The sequence below is a fragment of the Coregonus clupeaformis genome, chromosome 17 (genome assembly GCF_020615455.1).
Source record: "Coregonus clupeaformis isolate EN_2021a chromosome 17, ASM2061545v1, whole genome shotgun sequence".
Lineage (NCBI taxonomy): Eukaryota > Metazoa > Chordata > Actinopteri > Salmoniformes > Salmonidae > Coregonus > Coregonus clupeaformis.
This window is the reverse complement of record NC_059208.1, coordinates 34,038,901-34,054,512: the sequence shown is the minus strand read 5'-3', so window position 1 is coordinate 34,054,512 and position 15,612 is coordinate 34,038,901. Positions and strand designations below refer to the sequence as shown.

The following is a 15,612-nucleotide window of genomic DNA, read 5'->3' as shown; positions in this document are numbered from 1 at the left end:
CTCCTTCCACTCGTTCCACCTTTCTTCCCTACAGCGCTGTGAGCGTTGTGGCCAGGCGGGGGCGACGGTGGGCTGCTGTCTCTCGTCTTGCCAGAGTAACTACCACTTCATGTGCGCCCGCGCCCGCAACTGTGTCTTCCAGGAGGACAGGAAGGTCTTCTGCTCCAGGCACCGCGACCTTGTCAGTGAGAAGGTGAACCTTTATATATGGGCTAATGAGGCACACACACACACAGAGAGAAACAAACATATAGTTATCTTTCCAACCGTGAGCACCACCACTTTCACTGTGGTCAGCAGCATTCAAACTTATTGTGTAGCATTAGGGCATATGTTATGTCTCAGGACACAAACACCTACGTCTCAGGATTTACGCTCCTTTTTCCCCTCCTCTCCAGATGGTGTCTGGGAATGGGTTCGATGTTCTCCGGCGGGTCTACGTGGACTTCGAAGGGATCAGCCTCCGTAGGAAGTTTCTGACTGGCCTGGAGCCAGAGTCTATAAATATGACCATCGGTGAGTATGGTACATCCCCAATGGCACCCTATTCCCTATGGAGTGCACTACTTTTAACCCTTTACACTTGTGGGAATTGGCCTATATGGATAGGGTTAAAAATAAATATTTTTTACTGAAGAAATATGGAAATGCATTACCATGGTAGCAATTAAAAGGGAACAGTTTGGATATTATGGGGAAATTATTAGACTAAAGGTGAGGACACAGCAGTTCACCAAACATTACACTGTTGATTTTATGTGCATTTTACATTTACTGTACTTTTCGCTGCATTTGTTGATAACGAAATCTGAAAATACTATGGATACATTCAGTAACTTAATAAGAATATTCTTGAAAAATGTGGGGTAGATTCAACTAGGGGTGGGCGATATGAACAAAAATTCATTTCACGATATTTTCCACTGTCCGGAAGATAACGATATATCACGATATACTGTAAAAATTTTAATTTAAAGTTAATAAATTACTAAATATTGCTTTTAACCTTATAGAAACAGAAAGGGGGCATTGCACATTTTAAAAAGTATTATTTGTTTTACTTCTGTGGTAAACCTGTGCAAACATGAAACATAAACAAAGGTATATGAGTTAAATAAATATGCAGTAACATTTTATGAACAAATATTTAAAGTACTCAGGATGTAAACCTTTCCCTGCCAATTATAAGAAGTGCAGCCTTTTTTCATATAACACTGGTCATTATAAATTCAAGTTGTAAACCTTTTCAAATTAACTTCAAGCATTAACCAGACAGTCTGTATGTTTCTCAGTTCAGCATGTAACAATTCACTGCCTCCATCTTCACAAGTTCCTTGCCAGGAACACCAGCCTATTGACAGTTTCTGGCTTCAAAGTTGCCCTGTGACATGTGACCACATTGCCCCCAGTGCTAAATGCTCTCTCAGAGGGCGCATTGTGGCAGGGATGCATAAGTATTTATTTGTCAGACAACTAAATTGTGGGAAGTTGGATGCGTGAACTTGCCACCACTCCAAAGGATCAGCCTCAGTGTCTGCTGCCATCATCAGAGTGTAGCTGTCCAGCCATTGCTTGATGACCTGTCTCTGGGTTCTTAACGCAGGTACACTACTGGTTTTCTTAAAGAAGCTCGCAAGGCTCTTCTTGGACTTCTTTGCTGATTGTGGAGCAGTGGTAGCTTCTTTCTCTCTCTCACTCTGGTCCTCTTCAAAAGAGAAGTCTCCCACGGCTGTGTTCCCTACCAGGAGGGCTTCTGTCTCGGAGGCAGCTCTCACCTTCACCTCCACCAGCTTCTCAGTGGTCATGTAGGTGGTCTTGAACCTTGGGTACAGAAAGGTAGCCATGGTGAGCAGCTCATCTGTTTCAGGGTCGGTGTATTCGTCATTCAGTTAATTGAGGACCCTCATCTTAATCTCTCCGGTCAGTTTGGCTTCGCCCTCATTTGATTTGAGAACCTCCGTCTTGAACAAATGGAGGACCGGCTTCGGATAGGACACACTCACGTATGTCTCTCCTGACAGGGCATCTGTGAAATCCTGGAGGGGCTTAAGTGCTGCCGTGATAGATTCAAAGACCTCAATGTCTTGCCAGGAGGGTGCAAGGTCACGTGTTATTTTGCCTGCTGCCAGGACTTGTGTGATGGCCTTTTCCTGCTCCAGGACTCTTTCCATCATCTGCAGTCAAGATCCCCACCTTGTCAGGGATTCCGTGATGAGCTTGTGGAGGGCCAGGCTCAGTTTATCCTGTGCACTTGTCAGGGCCTTCTGCTTCTTCCAACTATAGGAAAATGTGCTGACCACTTTCTTGCACACTCCTGTGGCCCAGGAAACCCGAGGTTTGTTTTGGACACTCCTCTCTGCAAAATAAAAAGGTGAAAAATAATGACATATGAATCACAATTATTCAATAGAAATAACATAGCATCTGCTGTAATTACAACAATTTACAGCATGGACACTGGACATGATTACAAATTTAATCCATCTATAGATTTACAAACAACTGATTCATATATTGAAACCATAGGCTAATGTATCAATTATAAATAAAAGCACTGTAATCCATGTAATGTTTGGATATTGCACACATTTACAAATTACAAATATTCTAGATTTGCATAGCTGTATATATCCGGCTTAACGTATAAGAAGGATCAGGCAGTGTAGTCAGCTCTAACTTTAAACAGAGGAGATAAGGAATACAATAGTTATTCTGCATTTTATGTTTTTTTTAAAGTTACATTATTTTTCTACCTAGCTCTATGTGTTTTGGACATTGAAACTTACCAATAGCAATGTGTAGCCTGTGTCCGAAACACCCTAGTCTTGTCCATTTGTTCAGCTCCAATGCTTTGACCATGTTCGATCCGCTGTCGGTAGTCATACATACTTGACGTGACTCTTTCAAGCCCCAGCATGAAAGTGCCTCCCTCAGCCCAGCTGCAATTATTTGTCAGGTGTGGTCATCTGGGAAATAAGAGGTCTGAAGGCATTTGCTTTGCAGCTTCCAGTTGTCGTCAATGTAATGAATCATGAGGCTAATGTATGGCTCTGTGGTCCGGCTTGACCATAAATCGGCAGTGGTAGAGAATAATTCAGCGTTACAGATTTCGTTGGCAACTCTGTCCCGACATTCTGTATAGAGTTCTGGCAGACATGTTTTGCTGAAGTATTTGCGGCTCGGGATCTCGTATCTTGGGTCTAGACCTCAAATCAACTTTCTGAAACAGTCTTTCTCCACAGTTTGAATTGGTTCCATGTCTTTCGCTATGTGATACGTAATTGCACTCGTTATCGCATTCCACTTCTTGCTCTTCTTGTCGTAGAGAGTACCACTAACGAATGACGCCTTGGGCACCGAGTGGCGCAGTGGTCTAAGGAACTGCATCGCAGTGCTAGCTGTGCCACTAGAGATCCTGGTTCGAATCCAGGCTCTGTCGTAGCCGGCCGCGACCGGGAGACCCATGGGGCGGCGCACAATTGGCCCAGCGTTGTCCAGGGTAGGGGAGGGAATGGCCGGCAGGGATGTAGCTCAGTTGGTAGAGCATGGCGTTTGCAACGGCAGGGTTGTGGGTTCGATTCCCACGGGGGGCCAGTATGAAAAATAAAAAAAATAATGTATGCACTCACAAACTGTAAGTCGCTCTGGATAAGAGCGTCTGCTAAATGACTAAAATGTAAATGTAATGAGTGACAGCTGAGTGCGGGTCTGGCTTGAAGATGTCTTGTGACTTGCTCTGCTGCTCCGGGTGTTTGTTGCACGCATTCTGGTAGATTCTTCATATTCGCGAACATGCAGGATTTTCAGGTGGTGAAAAAGATTGCTGGTGTTTCGACCTTTTGGCTAGCACAATGCGTCTACACAACGTACACAGTACTGTGTGTTGGCCGAGGTCGGATATCTTAAAGCCAAACCAGTTCCAAACGACAGAGGAGGCCCCCTTTTTTCCAACCAATTCTTCGTCATCTTGCAAATCAACCTCAATATCGTTATTTTCGGACACTTTTGCTAACGAAAGGAGTTTACTTCACTAAATGTTCGCTTACTCTGCAGTTGCGCATGTTTGTTGACTCTGATTGGCAGGCAGATTGCGTGTAACGTCCATGCTTCTAGCTTTTTTCTTTGCTAAAAAAGGCTATGTTTCTAGTAAAATAAACAATTTGAACTAGCCCACTAGGCTGTATCACTCAACAGAAATTTTGAACGAAACAAAAACGCCTTATTTCATACATTAATTTATCATGATATGCACGATATGGCAAAATCCATATCATGGCACAACGTCATACTGGTATTCACATTCATACCGGTATACCGCCCATCCCTAGATTCAACATAAGACCCCAAAAAAATGCAAAGGGTTTGAGTGAGAGGTCAAACTGGTGTCTCCAAGTGGCCACACCTCTCCAAAGTGTACACAGTTCCTTAGTAAATTCAAGGCACTTTTATGACTCAAAGAAGAGTCTTCAACTATAAGGTGCTTTTTTGAGCTCTCCTAGCTATGCCTTTTGAGGAACTAGAGCAAGCACACTTGTAGTTGTTTTGTTTGGAACACAGCCCTGCATTCCCGCCATCACACAATTACTGTTTATGCAATCCAAAAACGGTCCATTGTAATCTGGGTCAGGTGGGCATCATATAAAAGCTTGTTCTATTACGAACATGACATGCTAGATCTTAGTGTTAGGCTTTCACAAGGCAATTCAGAGAAGCAGATCGTAACTTTTGTGTGCATAGAAAGGAGTCATGAGTGCATTCAGATGCATGGTCCGTGGCAAATGTTCTTCACAATACAACAAACAGGCTCATTCTGTTAAGGACAACCCAGGGCATGAAGCCATGTCATCTTGTAACTGTACATCAAACATAGTGATCGTAAACGTTGACACTGTATATGACATGAGTTTTATATGGAAATGTGAAGAGCACATTTGGACTTGCTTGTATGACATAAAACTGGTATTTATTATAATCCTCTACGTCTCATCATTCAAAATACAAAGTCCTCTTAATTTACAGCAGTTCTCTCACTCAAACAAAAAAACATTTGCAAAACCTCTCGTCGTGCGCAGTGCTCAAATTCAGAACGGCTGTCAGTCAAAACCCATACAGAGCTGTGAAGCGGAGACCCTGAGCTCTGACGTCATGTATAGCATGTTACTGTACAGCCACTGCGTTCCAATTTAGGAACATATCAGTGTCCAAATCTGCCATTTTCAACCCGTATACGGGTACGAGTGTAAAGGATTAACGAGCCCCGGGCTCTGGTCAAAAGTAGTGCACTACATTGGGGAATAGGGTGCCATTTGTGACAATGTCAATGCGCTCCCTGCTTTTGATTTGGATGGTGTGACCCATATGCTTTAAAAGTATTGCCAGTAAGGGATTTAATTTATATTACCGCCAACCATCATTCCCCTTTTTATTTGTGAAACCCTTTGAAACCATCCATCTGTCTCCTTCTATATCCAGGCTCTCTGCAGATCAACAGGCTGGGTGTGCTGACTGAACTATCAGCCAATGGAGCGAGGTTGTGTCCTGTGGGCTATCAGTAAGTGACCAATAATCCACGTGACTAGACATCGACAGCATCCATTTTGATTCCTGTTGTTTTGAATAGTCAATTTGTGAATAATGTAATCAGGGTTGTCATTGTCTTGTTTAATATACTGTTAATATAAGATTTATGAGAATGGTAATATAAAACTCCTGAGTTACTTTGTTTGATAACTTCCCTCGAGTTCATTTTAAAATATTGGGTTGTTTTATATATTTTACTTTACTCACCTTTTCCCTCTTCTCCTTCCCTTCCCTCCCTCCCTTCCTCCGTTCAGGTGCTCTCGGCTGTACTGGAGCACAGTGGACCCTCGGCGGCGCTGTAAGTACACCTGTAAGGTGACAGAGGTGTGTTCTCCACTCCCAGAGAAGCCAGGGGAACCACTGTGGTGGGACCAGGAGGAGAACCAAACCATAGCCCACAGCCCCAGCTACTACAAAGGTCAGCAAACCCATACACCTAACCTGCCCCTATCTTGGAGTAGGGTGGAGCACTTCAATGGATAACCTTGATGTCCCATATTTTATATTTCTTTATTTTCTATTGAAATAAATGGATAAGTATAACAACTTAAGTACATGAGGATCGTTCAATATTTCCTATTCAAAGGGGACAATCTACTAATTCTCAAAGTGGACTCTTCAAAGTTAATAATGCTCCTTTTTTGTTCCTTGACCAGAAATGGAGATTACAGAGGCTGTGATGAGTCCTCCGCCCATTGATGTATCTCCCAGCACCACCTCGTCTCCCCTGAAACAGGAGCCTGGGGCCAAAACCCCAGGTTATTCACAAACCAGGAGACCAGCAGGAGGAACATCTCGACCTCTTCCCTCCCCAGGTAACACCGCTCCCTTAGACATTAAGTTTGATATCAATACCAGTTTATATCAGTTTAATATCTAGGTCAGTTAACAGCTAAATATCTCCGCTTTATTGAGGAAAGTTTTTATTTAATATGTTGTCTTACCTAGCTACCTTAAATTGAATGCACTTGACTGTAAGTCGCTTAGGATAAGAGTTTGCTAAATGACCTCAATGTATAATGTTAATATCACTCTTCCACCATGACACTGACTGGTGATCCTCTTCTCTCTAGGGAGTGCCATGTCCAAATCCCACCACATCTTGACTCTCAGAGACCTGGACGATACCCGCCGGCCGCGTCGCCTGTCTCTGAGCTGCCACTCAGGGGACTCCTCCTCCCCCACCGACAGCCTCGCGGGACCAATGATGCTCCGTTCAGGGGGCACCCTCCACCCCAGGTCCCTCCCCTTCAGCTCCCCTCCCAGAACCAGCGAAAACCTCCTGAGTTCCCATCGGCGAGTACGACCTTGTGCTGGCTCCTCCAGCTGGGGCTCCCCTCCCTTGTCCCTCTCCAGTCTTACCTCTCCTCTCTCCCTGCGGCCTGGCGCCGCCGGCAGCCCTCCCTCCAACCTCCCTTTGGCCTTCCGCCACTCCTCCAGGATCAGACAGCCATTCAAAATCAGAACTCCAGTGTCTGCTGAGGTGCCACAATACTTTTTAGCTTCATCCGAGCCAGAGAAAGCAGTGGAGGCGCCCTCAAACGGAATCACATTGACAGCAAATAACATGGAGGAAGACACAGACGTCAGCCCCCTGATGTCGGATCAGGACTTGCCCTTCACAACATTTGATGTGGCAGACGCAGACGTGGCGGTGGCCTCGGTGCTAAACGCCAAGCTGGAGTTTGACGAGGCCTTGCTGAACGAGAATGTGGCGCTTCACTGTGGAGGGTCCCAGACAGGTGGAGGAGATATGGAAGAGGAGGCACTAGAGGAGGAGACCCAGAGCCAGACTCAGGGTAGGGACAACATGGATGCCAACAACAAGGCCCCAGTATTAACTAAAGCCATGGCCTCTAAAGATGATCTGGAGAATGGTTCCTCAGACGAAGACATGGATCACTACTTGAAGTTCTCTCGTACGGTGGTGGTGTGTGAAGCCTCCAAGGACTCAGGGCAGGCAGGTCTCCCTCTCCCCCCACCACCACCTACGTCTCAGTCCATCGCACAGCTTGATGGAGCAGATAACGGCTCTGAGAGTGACTCGAGTGAGGCTACCGGCGATCAGGAAGAAACTCACGAAGAGGGGAAGAGTGGGGAAGCTCAGGGGGCTGACAGTCAACAAGTGTTTGAAACCTTTGACCCAAATAATGACATGTCTATTGAAGAGGAGGTTCTGATGGACTCTGACCAAACTGAATCCCAGAATGAGGTTCTTCTGGACCCCAGTAGTGGCCATTTTGTTTCGGCTGACGACGGCACCAGAGTGTACCTGGCTAATAATAAAAAAGCAGCTCTTGATGACAGCGATAGTGACAGCTCTGGCTCCTCTACAGATTCTCTCGTTGGAGTGGATGACGAGATGGGAGACCCAGACTTCGAGCCGGAACCCAAACCAAACCAAAAATCACCTCCTGTAAAAACCATCAAAGTCATGCAACGCCCTAGTCCTGTGAGCATGAAAACTATTCAACCTAAACCCACACCAACGCAGAAGAAAGTCATCAGGGTGACCCTACCCTCTGGACCTGCTCTGCCTCTGAATGTAGCCTCCTCTTCCCCACCCATCGCTGTTCGAACCGTTCCAAGGACAGTCCCCTCCACCACCTTCCCGACCCAGTTTGTAATAAACGGCATGAACTCAATACCCTTACAGACAGGTGCCACTAGGGGCAGAGCTATCGCTATCCGCCTGGCCACCCCTAGACAAGAAGCTCAGCAGCAGCTGACGGCCACTATTCTGTCTGGTGCCTCCAACTCAGCCCCGTCCCCTCAGGTTCTGCTAGTCAACCGTCAAGGTCAGATTCTGATGAAAGATCCAAATACCAACACCTTCCAGACGGTCAGCACCAGCTCCCCTTCCTACAGCCGCATCAGCCAGATCGCCAAGATGATCCACAGCAGTGGTGCCCTGCCGCGCGCAGTTCCACAGGTGGTGGTCGTACCCTCTACGTCAACACCCTCACCACGGACAGCCGTCTTCCATAGTTCACATCTCATCACCAGTAACAGAAACAACACCACCACACCAACCACCATCTCTAACAGAAATAACACCACACCAGCAAGCAACACCAATCTCCTGATCAGGGCCCCACAGAGTTTGCATGATGGGCGAGTGCTGGTCCAAGCCATGCCCGTGACGAGTGAACCAGTGAGGGTCAAGTGCGTCTCTGTGCCCGGCAACCAGGCCCAAGCTATTTTAGACAGAGCCATGGCTACTCATCGCGAGCCCACTCGGATACGGCCTAATATCCTCAGGGTGAGCCCGTCCCACCTGAGCCCATCCCAGTTCCAGGTCCAGCCCTTCTTCAACAAGCTCCAGTCCCCTGTAGCCATCTCAGCCGCTCCTGGACAGATGCTCCGCCACGAGCCAGCCACTGTACCCGAGTCCCACTCCCAGTCCCAGGTCCGCGTCAAGAGAGTGTCCTCCGTCGCTGAGCGTCCCGGCAAGAAGAAATGCAAGACTGATTTCCTGCCGCAGTCGCCCTCTTGTGACCTGGATGACCTAGATGGCAGCAGGTAAGGCAGAGTACCATATGTACAATATGAGATGTATTATTTATTATTTTACTTTTAATCTTGTAACCCTGACTGCACTACACATTTTCCAATTGGGACAACGAAGATATTGATTGATAGATTTTTACAGACTAAAAGCCACTGTTGTTTTCCTCACACAGAAATAGTGGCGTTCGTATCAAAGCCCCAACAATGAAAGATGTGCTGGATCTGGACCAGGAGAAAGTTGAGCTCAAGGTCATCTCACCACCAGAACCTGAGAAGATCAGGTTAGTTTCTTCTCAAACACGACCATAGCAAGATGGATGCCACAAATACACACTGCAAGGTTAATTTTAAATCCCAAAAATAATTGTATGATGCATAGGTACGGAGCGCCTTAGTGGTCATGGTGAAGAAAAAGAACAACACCCAGGCTAATCCATTCCCTCAATATAATTTTCCCCCCCTGAATATAAAAAGCCGCTCCCTCAATTCTATTAATCCATTCCCTTAATTTATTAATTTTTTCCCTTGGTTCTCCCCTGCAGATTCGAGCAGATGTCCTTATCATGGATTGATCAGAGTTCATTGAATTCTTCTTCAATCTGGGCTTGAAATAAATCAAATCAAAGTTTATTAGTCGCGTACACAGATTTGCAGATGTAATAGCAAGTGCAGCGAAATACTTGTTTCAAAGATTTTTTGTTGTTTGAATATGTTGTTGATAACCTCACTCTTACTGACTTTTTACTCCCCTTTCAGAACCATGGCTGACTTTATAAATGATCGTTCAAATGATAAGCTACTCCTGACTCCTTGAGGATTTGTGTAGCCTATCTCTAGGCTTATAAGAATGGCATTCACCTTATGTAGGCCTACCACAGTCCCATTCCCACTTGGCCGATAACATAATTGCAGCCTAAATGTAATTCTATTTAGTTAATTACATGCTTCACATGGTGATGATCGCTGACCATTCAACAGCTTATTTCCAGTTTCAATGTTTTCATATGCATACGAATCATAAGGGCAAATAATAGCATGCAAAACCCCTTAATTAGGCAAAGTAATTTCAATAGCCTGAAAAATGAGGAGCCTCGCTAGCAGTCATAACTGAATGATGCAAACCAAATACACTTTGTGCAAACTCAGATTCATGCCACTTGGACAACATGAACATTGTCCATTTTGCGCGCCTCTCATCCCTGCGACCCAGTGTTTTACCGGCCTCATGCATATAGTTAGGGCTATACGTCCAGTAAAACATGGCACCAGCCAAGCGCTTGGATGTGTTTATGATTGTTAACAATTGTGCATGTGAATCATCAAAGGCAGAAGGGAAAGTAATGTGAATTTATTGTGCATCATTTCCAAGAGGCTTCGGTGTTAACAGGTGCAATGATGTGCTCTCATCCCTGCACTAGGCAGGAATTCCGTCTGGATCTGCTCTATGATATTAGCTGTTCTATAGCCTGTCTATACTCCGGCGGAGTTCGTTAGCTACCTATCCTAGCTTGACAATTGGCTAATATCCAGGTGAACGTACTGTCATCGCAACAAAGCAAATAGCTATCAGTTTTAGTTATGAACGTAGATGGTTTAAAGCGGCTCTGGCTCTATCTGTGCCTGGTTGGCTAAGTCGCTATACAGCTATAGCGAGCAAGATGCCTAGCTACCAACTAAATTAGTCACGCACGCACACATGTAAACACACACACAGCAGCAAGTTTCTGGATTTCTGGGAAAGGGGTGCAGAGTGCGACAGAATGCCGATTCAGAGGACAATTACATGATTGAGCGAACAAATTCATAAATTAAGGGAATGTCTTAATAAAATTGAGGGAATTACTTTTTATATTAAGGGAACTAAATGAAAAAATGAGGGAACGGATTAGCCTAGCTGATCTTTTTGTCTCCACCATGACCCATAAGGGTACATAGGTGCTCTTTTATTAATACAGTCAGTCCACCATCACATTTCTTTTTTGGAACGACTTAACCCAGATGAGCACCCCTTTCCATAGAAGCTTTCAGTAGCACAGCAATATCTAAACTCTATTACAGCTTAGTTTTAATTAATTAATATAACACCATGTCTGTGTTCTGTCCTATAGACCACCTCCCATACCTCAGATGGAGCGTCCACCCAGCAGCAGCACCACTCAGAGTAGCAGCAACATCCATGGGAAAACCCACGTGTGGGTCAGTGCGCGCCATGGAGATCTCTCTGACTGGGGTCCCTACTCAGGTGGGCAATCCTCTTTTTTTTATTCAACCAAAACCCATATTTGAAGTCTGTTGTTATGAATGATATTTATAATTTCTGATGAAAAAAAATCTGACTTAACCTTCCTATTCTTAACACACTTCAAACCGCTCAGGTTTTAGCTCAGACGACGACATGTCGCCACCTAAACAGGACAAGACAAGGTTCGCCAACAGGAACCAGCCCCACCTGCGCTTTGAGATCACCAGCGATGATGGCTTCCATGTACAGGCAGACAGCATAGAGGGTAAGAATCTCAGCCTAACTACAGAAACAGTAGTTGTAGATACAGTGGCTTGCGGAAGTATTCAACCCCCTTGGCATTTTTCCTATTTTGTTGCCTTAGAACCTGGAATTAAAATGGATTTTGGGGGGGGTTGTATCATCTGATTTACACAGCATGCCTACCACTTTGAAGATGCACAATTTTATTTGTGAAACAAACAACAAATAAGACAAAAAAACTGAACTTGAGCTTGCATAACTATTCACCCCCCCAAAGTCAATACTTTGTAGAGCCATCTTTTGTAGCAATTACAGCTGCAAGTCTCTTGGGGTATGTCTCTATAAGCTTGGCACATGTAGCCACTGAGATTTTTGCCCATTCTTCAAGGCAAAACTGCTCCAGCTCCTTCAAAGTTGGATGGGTTCCGCTGGTGTAAAGCAATCTTTAAGTCATACCACAGATTCTCAATTGGATTGAGGTCTGGGCTTTGACTAGGCCATTCCAAGACATTTAAATGTTTCCCCTTAAACCGCTCGAGTGTTGCTTTAGCAGTATGCTTAGGGTCATTGTCCTGCTGGAAGGTGAACCTCCGTCCCAGTCTCAAATCTCTGGCTTTTTTCTGCCAACTCTTCCGTAAAGCCCAGCTCTGTGGAGTGTACGGCTTAAAGTGGTCCTATGGACAGATACTCCAATCTCCGCTGTGGTGCTTTGCAGCTCCTTCAGGGTTATCTTTGGTCTCTTTGTTGCCTCTCTGATTAATGCCCTCCTTGCCTGGTCTGTGAGTTTTGGTGGGCGGCCCTCTCTTGGCAGGTTTGTTGTGGTGCCATATTCTTTCAATTTTTTCATAATGGATTTAATGGTGCTCCGTGGGATGTTCCAAGTTTCTGATATTTTTTTATAACTCAACCCTGATCTGTACTTCTCCACAACTTTGTCCCTGACCTGCTTGGAGAGCTCCTTGGTCTTCATGGGGCCGCTTGCTTGGTGGTGCCCCTTGCTTAGTGGTGTTGCAGACTCTGGGGCCTTTCAGAACAGGTGTATATATACTGAGATCATGTGACAGATCATGTGACACTTAAAGTCCACCTGTGTGCAATCTAACTAATTATGAGACTTCTGAAGGTAATTGGTTGCACCAGATCTTATTTAGGGGCTTCATAGCAAAGGGGGTGAATACATATGCACACACCACTTTTCCGTTATTTATTTTGTAGAATTCTTAGAAGAAAAAAATATATATTTTCACTTCACCAATTTGGACTATTTTGTGTATGTACATGACATGAAATCCAAATAAAAATCAATTTAAATTACAGGTTGTAGTGCAACAAAATAGGAAAAATGCCAAAGAGGATGAATACTTTTGCAAGGCACTGTATAGCTATTCCTATTTCTATATAAAAGTGTTCTCTATGCAGAATCTGTTGGTACTGGCTTTTAAGTCCCAGACTAGGCTTAATCTGAGTCCAGTAAACTGACCCAGTGTAGTATAATTTCTTTACTTTGTTATTCATATCCTTTTTTTTTCTTTCTTGCCTCTCCCTCCCTCAGTGGCGTGGCGAGCGGTGACTGACGGCGTCCTGGAGGCCCGAGCAGGGTTCCATTTGAAGGCTTTGCCCCTTGGAGGAGTGAGCGGGGCGCGGGTTCTGGGCCTGCTCCACGACGCTGTCATCTTCCTACTGGAGCAGCTGCAGGGCGCCGCCGGGTGTAAACAACATCGCTTTCGCTTCCACCGCTACGACACCCCCGACGACGAGCTGCCCATCAACCCCAGCGGCTGTGCCCGCGCCGAGGTCTACTCGCGGTAAGAACCAAGCACTGATGTCTGTGGTTAAAATAGGCATGTTGAGGACCGAGTCATCTCGCCATAAGATCGCCATAATTGTATCCCTTAATTGAATGTAGAGGTTATTTTCATTTTTAAGCTTACTGTCAGATTTGTAAAGTCATTGAATCTGAATGTTGTAGCCTGAATCCTACATCTCCTGCATTTAGAAGATGAAATGACTGCAGCTATAACAAATTCCCTCTCTGCCTCTGTTCCCTCACAGGAAGTCAACCTTCGACATGTTCAACTTCTTGGCATCTCAACACAGACAGCTGCCTGACATCATGTCGACGCCATGTGACGAGGAGGATGACGATGTCCCACTGAAATCCACTAGGTTAGACAACTCCACAATTACCATTGAGTTAATACGTAAAAATTTATGCACACATGACTGTAAGTCGCTTTGGATAAAAGCGTCTGCTAAATGGCATATTATATTATTATTTATGGTGTATCTTTATTATTGTTCGGTTTTTTCTGAGTGAAATAAGTTCTAACCTACTGTATTCTCCATGTTCCTATCTAATAGACGAGCCACAAGCACAGAGCTTCCCATGGCTATGCGCTTCAGACACCTGGAGAAGACCTCCAAGGAAGCAGTAGGGGTTTACAGGTAAATAAGAAAGAATATTATACTATTCATATTATTACTATTATGATTACTTTGTTTTTTAGGGTAAAATACTTCATACTTACTATTTTTCTCTTTCACTCTTTCTTTGATCTTTTCCTTATCCTAGGTCTGAAATTCACGGACGTGGTCTGTTCTGCAAGAGGAACATTGAGGCAGGGGAGATGGTGATCGAGTACGCAGGCAACGTCATCCGTGCTGTTCTCACAGACAAGAAAGAGAAATACTATGACAGCAAGGTTGGTCAACAAAATCAATGGAGTGATCAAGGTCTCATCAGCAATGCATCTCATTTAGGAAAATACAGCAATGCAAAAAATACAGCAATCCATCTAATTTCAGAAAATACAATGCAAAAAAATACAGCAATGCATCTTGTTTCAGAAAATAAAACAATGCAAAAAATACAGCAATGCATCAAATTTCATTCAATAACTAAATATATTTTTACCATTTGCGATAATACAGTTTAATCTGCACGCTTAGATTTTTTACATGTATTCATGATGTGCGGCTTATAGTGTGTGTCTTTTGTGTATTTATAGTATATTTATTGGTGTTTTTATAGCTGGTGCAAACATTTCCCCTTTGGGTTTTTAATTAAATATTATCTTTGGCTTCTAAAACCCTCTTATCTCCTCGTCAGGGCATCGGCTGTTACATGTTCCGCATTGATGACTTTGATGTGGTTGACGCCACCATGCACGGCAACGCCGCCCGTTTCATCAACCACTCGTGCGAGCCCAACTGCTATTCACGTGTCATCCTCGTGGACAGCCACAAGCACATTGTCATCTTCGCCCTGCGTAAGATCTACCGCGGCGAGGAGCTCACCTATGACTACAAGTTCCCCATCGAGGATGACGGCAGCAAGCTGCACTGTAACTGTGCCGCCAGGCGCTGCCGCCGCTTCCTCAACTAGAAGACCAACCAAACACACCACTTTGGAGTACTTGAATTCATAGAAGGAGATGGAGAGACCAGGAGACCATGGGAAATGCAATGATATGGCCATAGGAGTTGGGTTGCCAATAAGTACTGATGAATTGGAGCCTCCTACTCCGTAGTTAGTTTAATTTAAAGACTGACTGATATGACGCATTTTAATTTAAAGACATTTTGGGGTTCTATCCAAAAGCAGGGTTTCCCAAACTCGGTCCTGGGGTCCTTGGTGCACGTTTTGTTTTTTGCCCCAGCACTACACAGCTGATTCAAATAATCAAAGCTTGGTGATGAATTGGTTATTTGAATCAGCTGTGTAGTGCTAGGGCAAAAACCAAAACATGCACACGGGGGGGCCCCAGGACCGAGTTTGGGAAACCCTGTCCTAGAGGGCTTCTTGAGCCTCTCCTTCCTCTGTCGCAGAAACCAAAAAGGGTGGCAAATGATAGAACACGTTTGTGGTATGAAGAGCTTATCAGTGTTTTGCGACAAAACAAAAATGTATTCTAGGCCTGCAAGGAAACAGTTGATTCAGACCTCAGTGTTTTAGGACACTGGTGACATTACACCATCTCATGGTCAACTCGCTTGGTTTGTCTACGTTCTTGACTCAGTCGTCAATGGCCTCTGCT

The 15,612-nt window shown here is 44.8% G+C and overlaps 1 protein-coding gene across 2 annotated transcripts in view; it reads left to right on the top strand.

Annotated features, from left to right (window-relative positions):
* LOC121586284 (histone-lysine N-methyltransferase 2B) overlaps positions 1-15,241 on the top strand; it is a 69,342-nt gene extending 54,101 nt beyond the window's left edge. For both annotated transcript variants that reach the window (XM_041902870.1, XM_041902869.1), the window contains exons 24-37: positions 35-193; positions 399-516; positions 5,473-5,551; positions 5,835-5,998; positions 6,237-6,395; positions 6,654-9,102; positions 9,264-9,371; positions 11,199-11,332; positions 11,466-11,597; positions 13,128-13,380; positions 13,628-13,741; positions 13,937-14,020; positions 14,148-14,277; positions 14,685-15,241. In XM_041902870.1, coding sequence (XP_041758804.1) covers positions 35-193; positions 399-516; positions 5,473-5,551; positions 5,835-5,998; positions 6,237-6,395; positions 6,654-9,102; positions 9,264-9,371; positions 11,199-11,332; positions 11,466-11,597; positions 13,128-13,380; positions 13,628-13,741; positions 13,937-14,020; positions 14,148-14,277; positions 14,685-14,960 — 4,359 coding nt within the window. In that variant the 3' untranslated portion in view covers positions 14,961-15,241. The remainder of the gene's footprint in view (positions 1-34; positions 194-398; positions 517-5,472; positions 5,552-5,834; positions 5,999-6,236; positions 6,396-6,653; positions 9,103-9,263; positions 9,372-11,198; positions 11,333-11,465; positions 11,598-13,127; positions 13,381-13,627; positions 13,742-13,936; positions 14,021-14,147; positions 14,278-14,684) is intronic.
* The last annotated feature ends 371 nt before the right edge of the window (positions 15,242-15,612 follow it).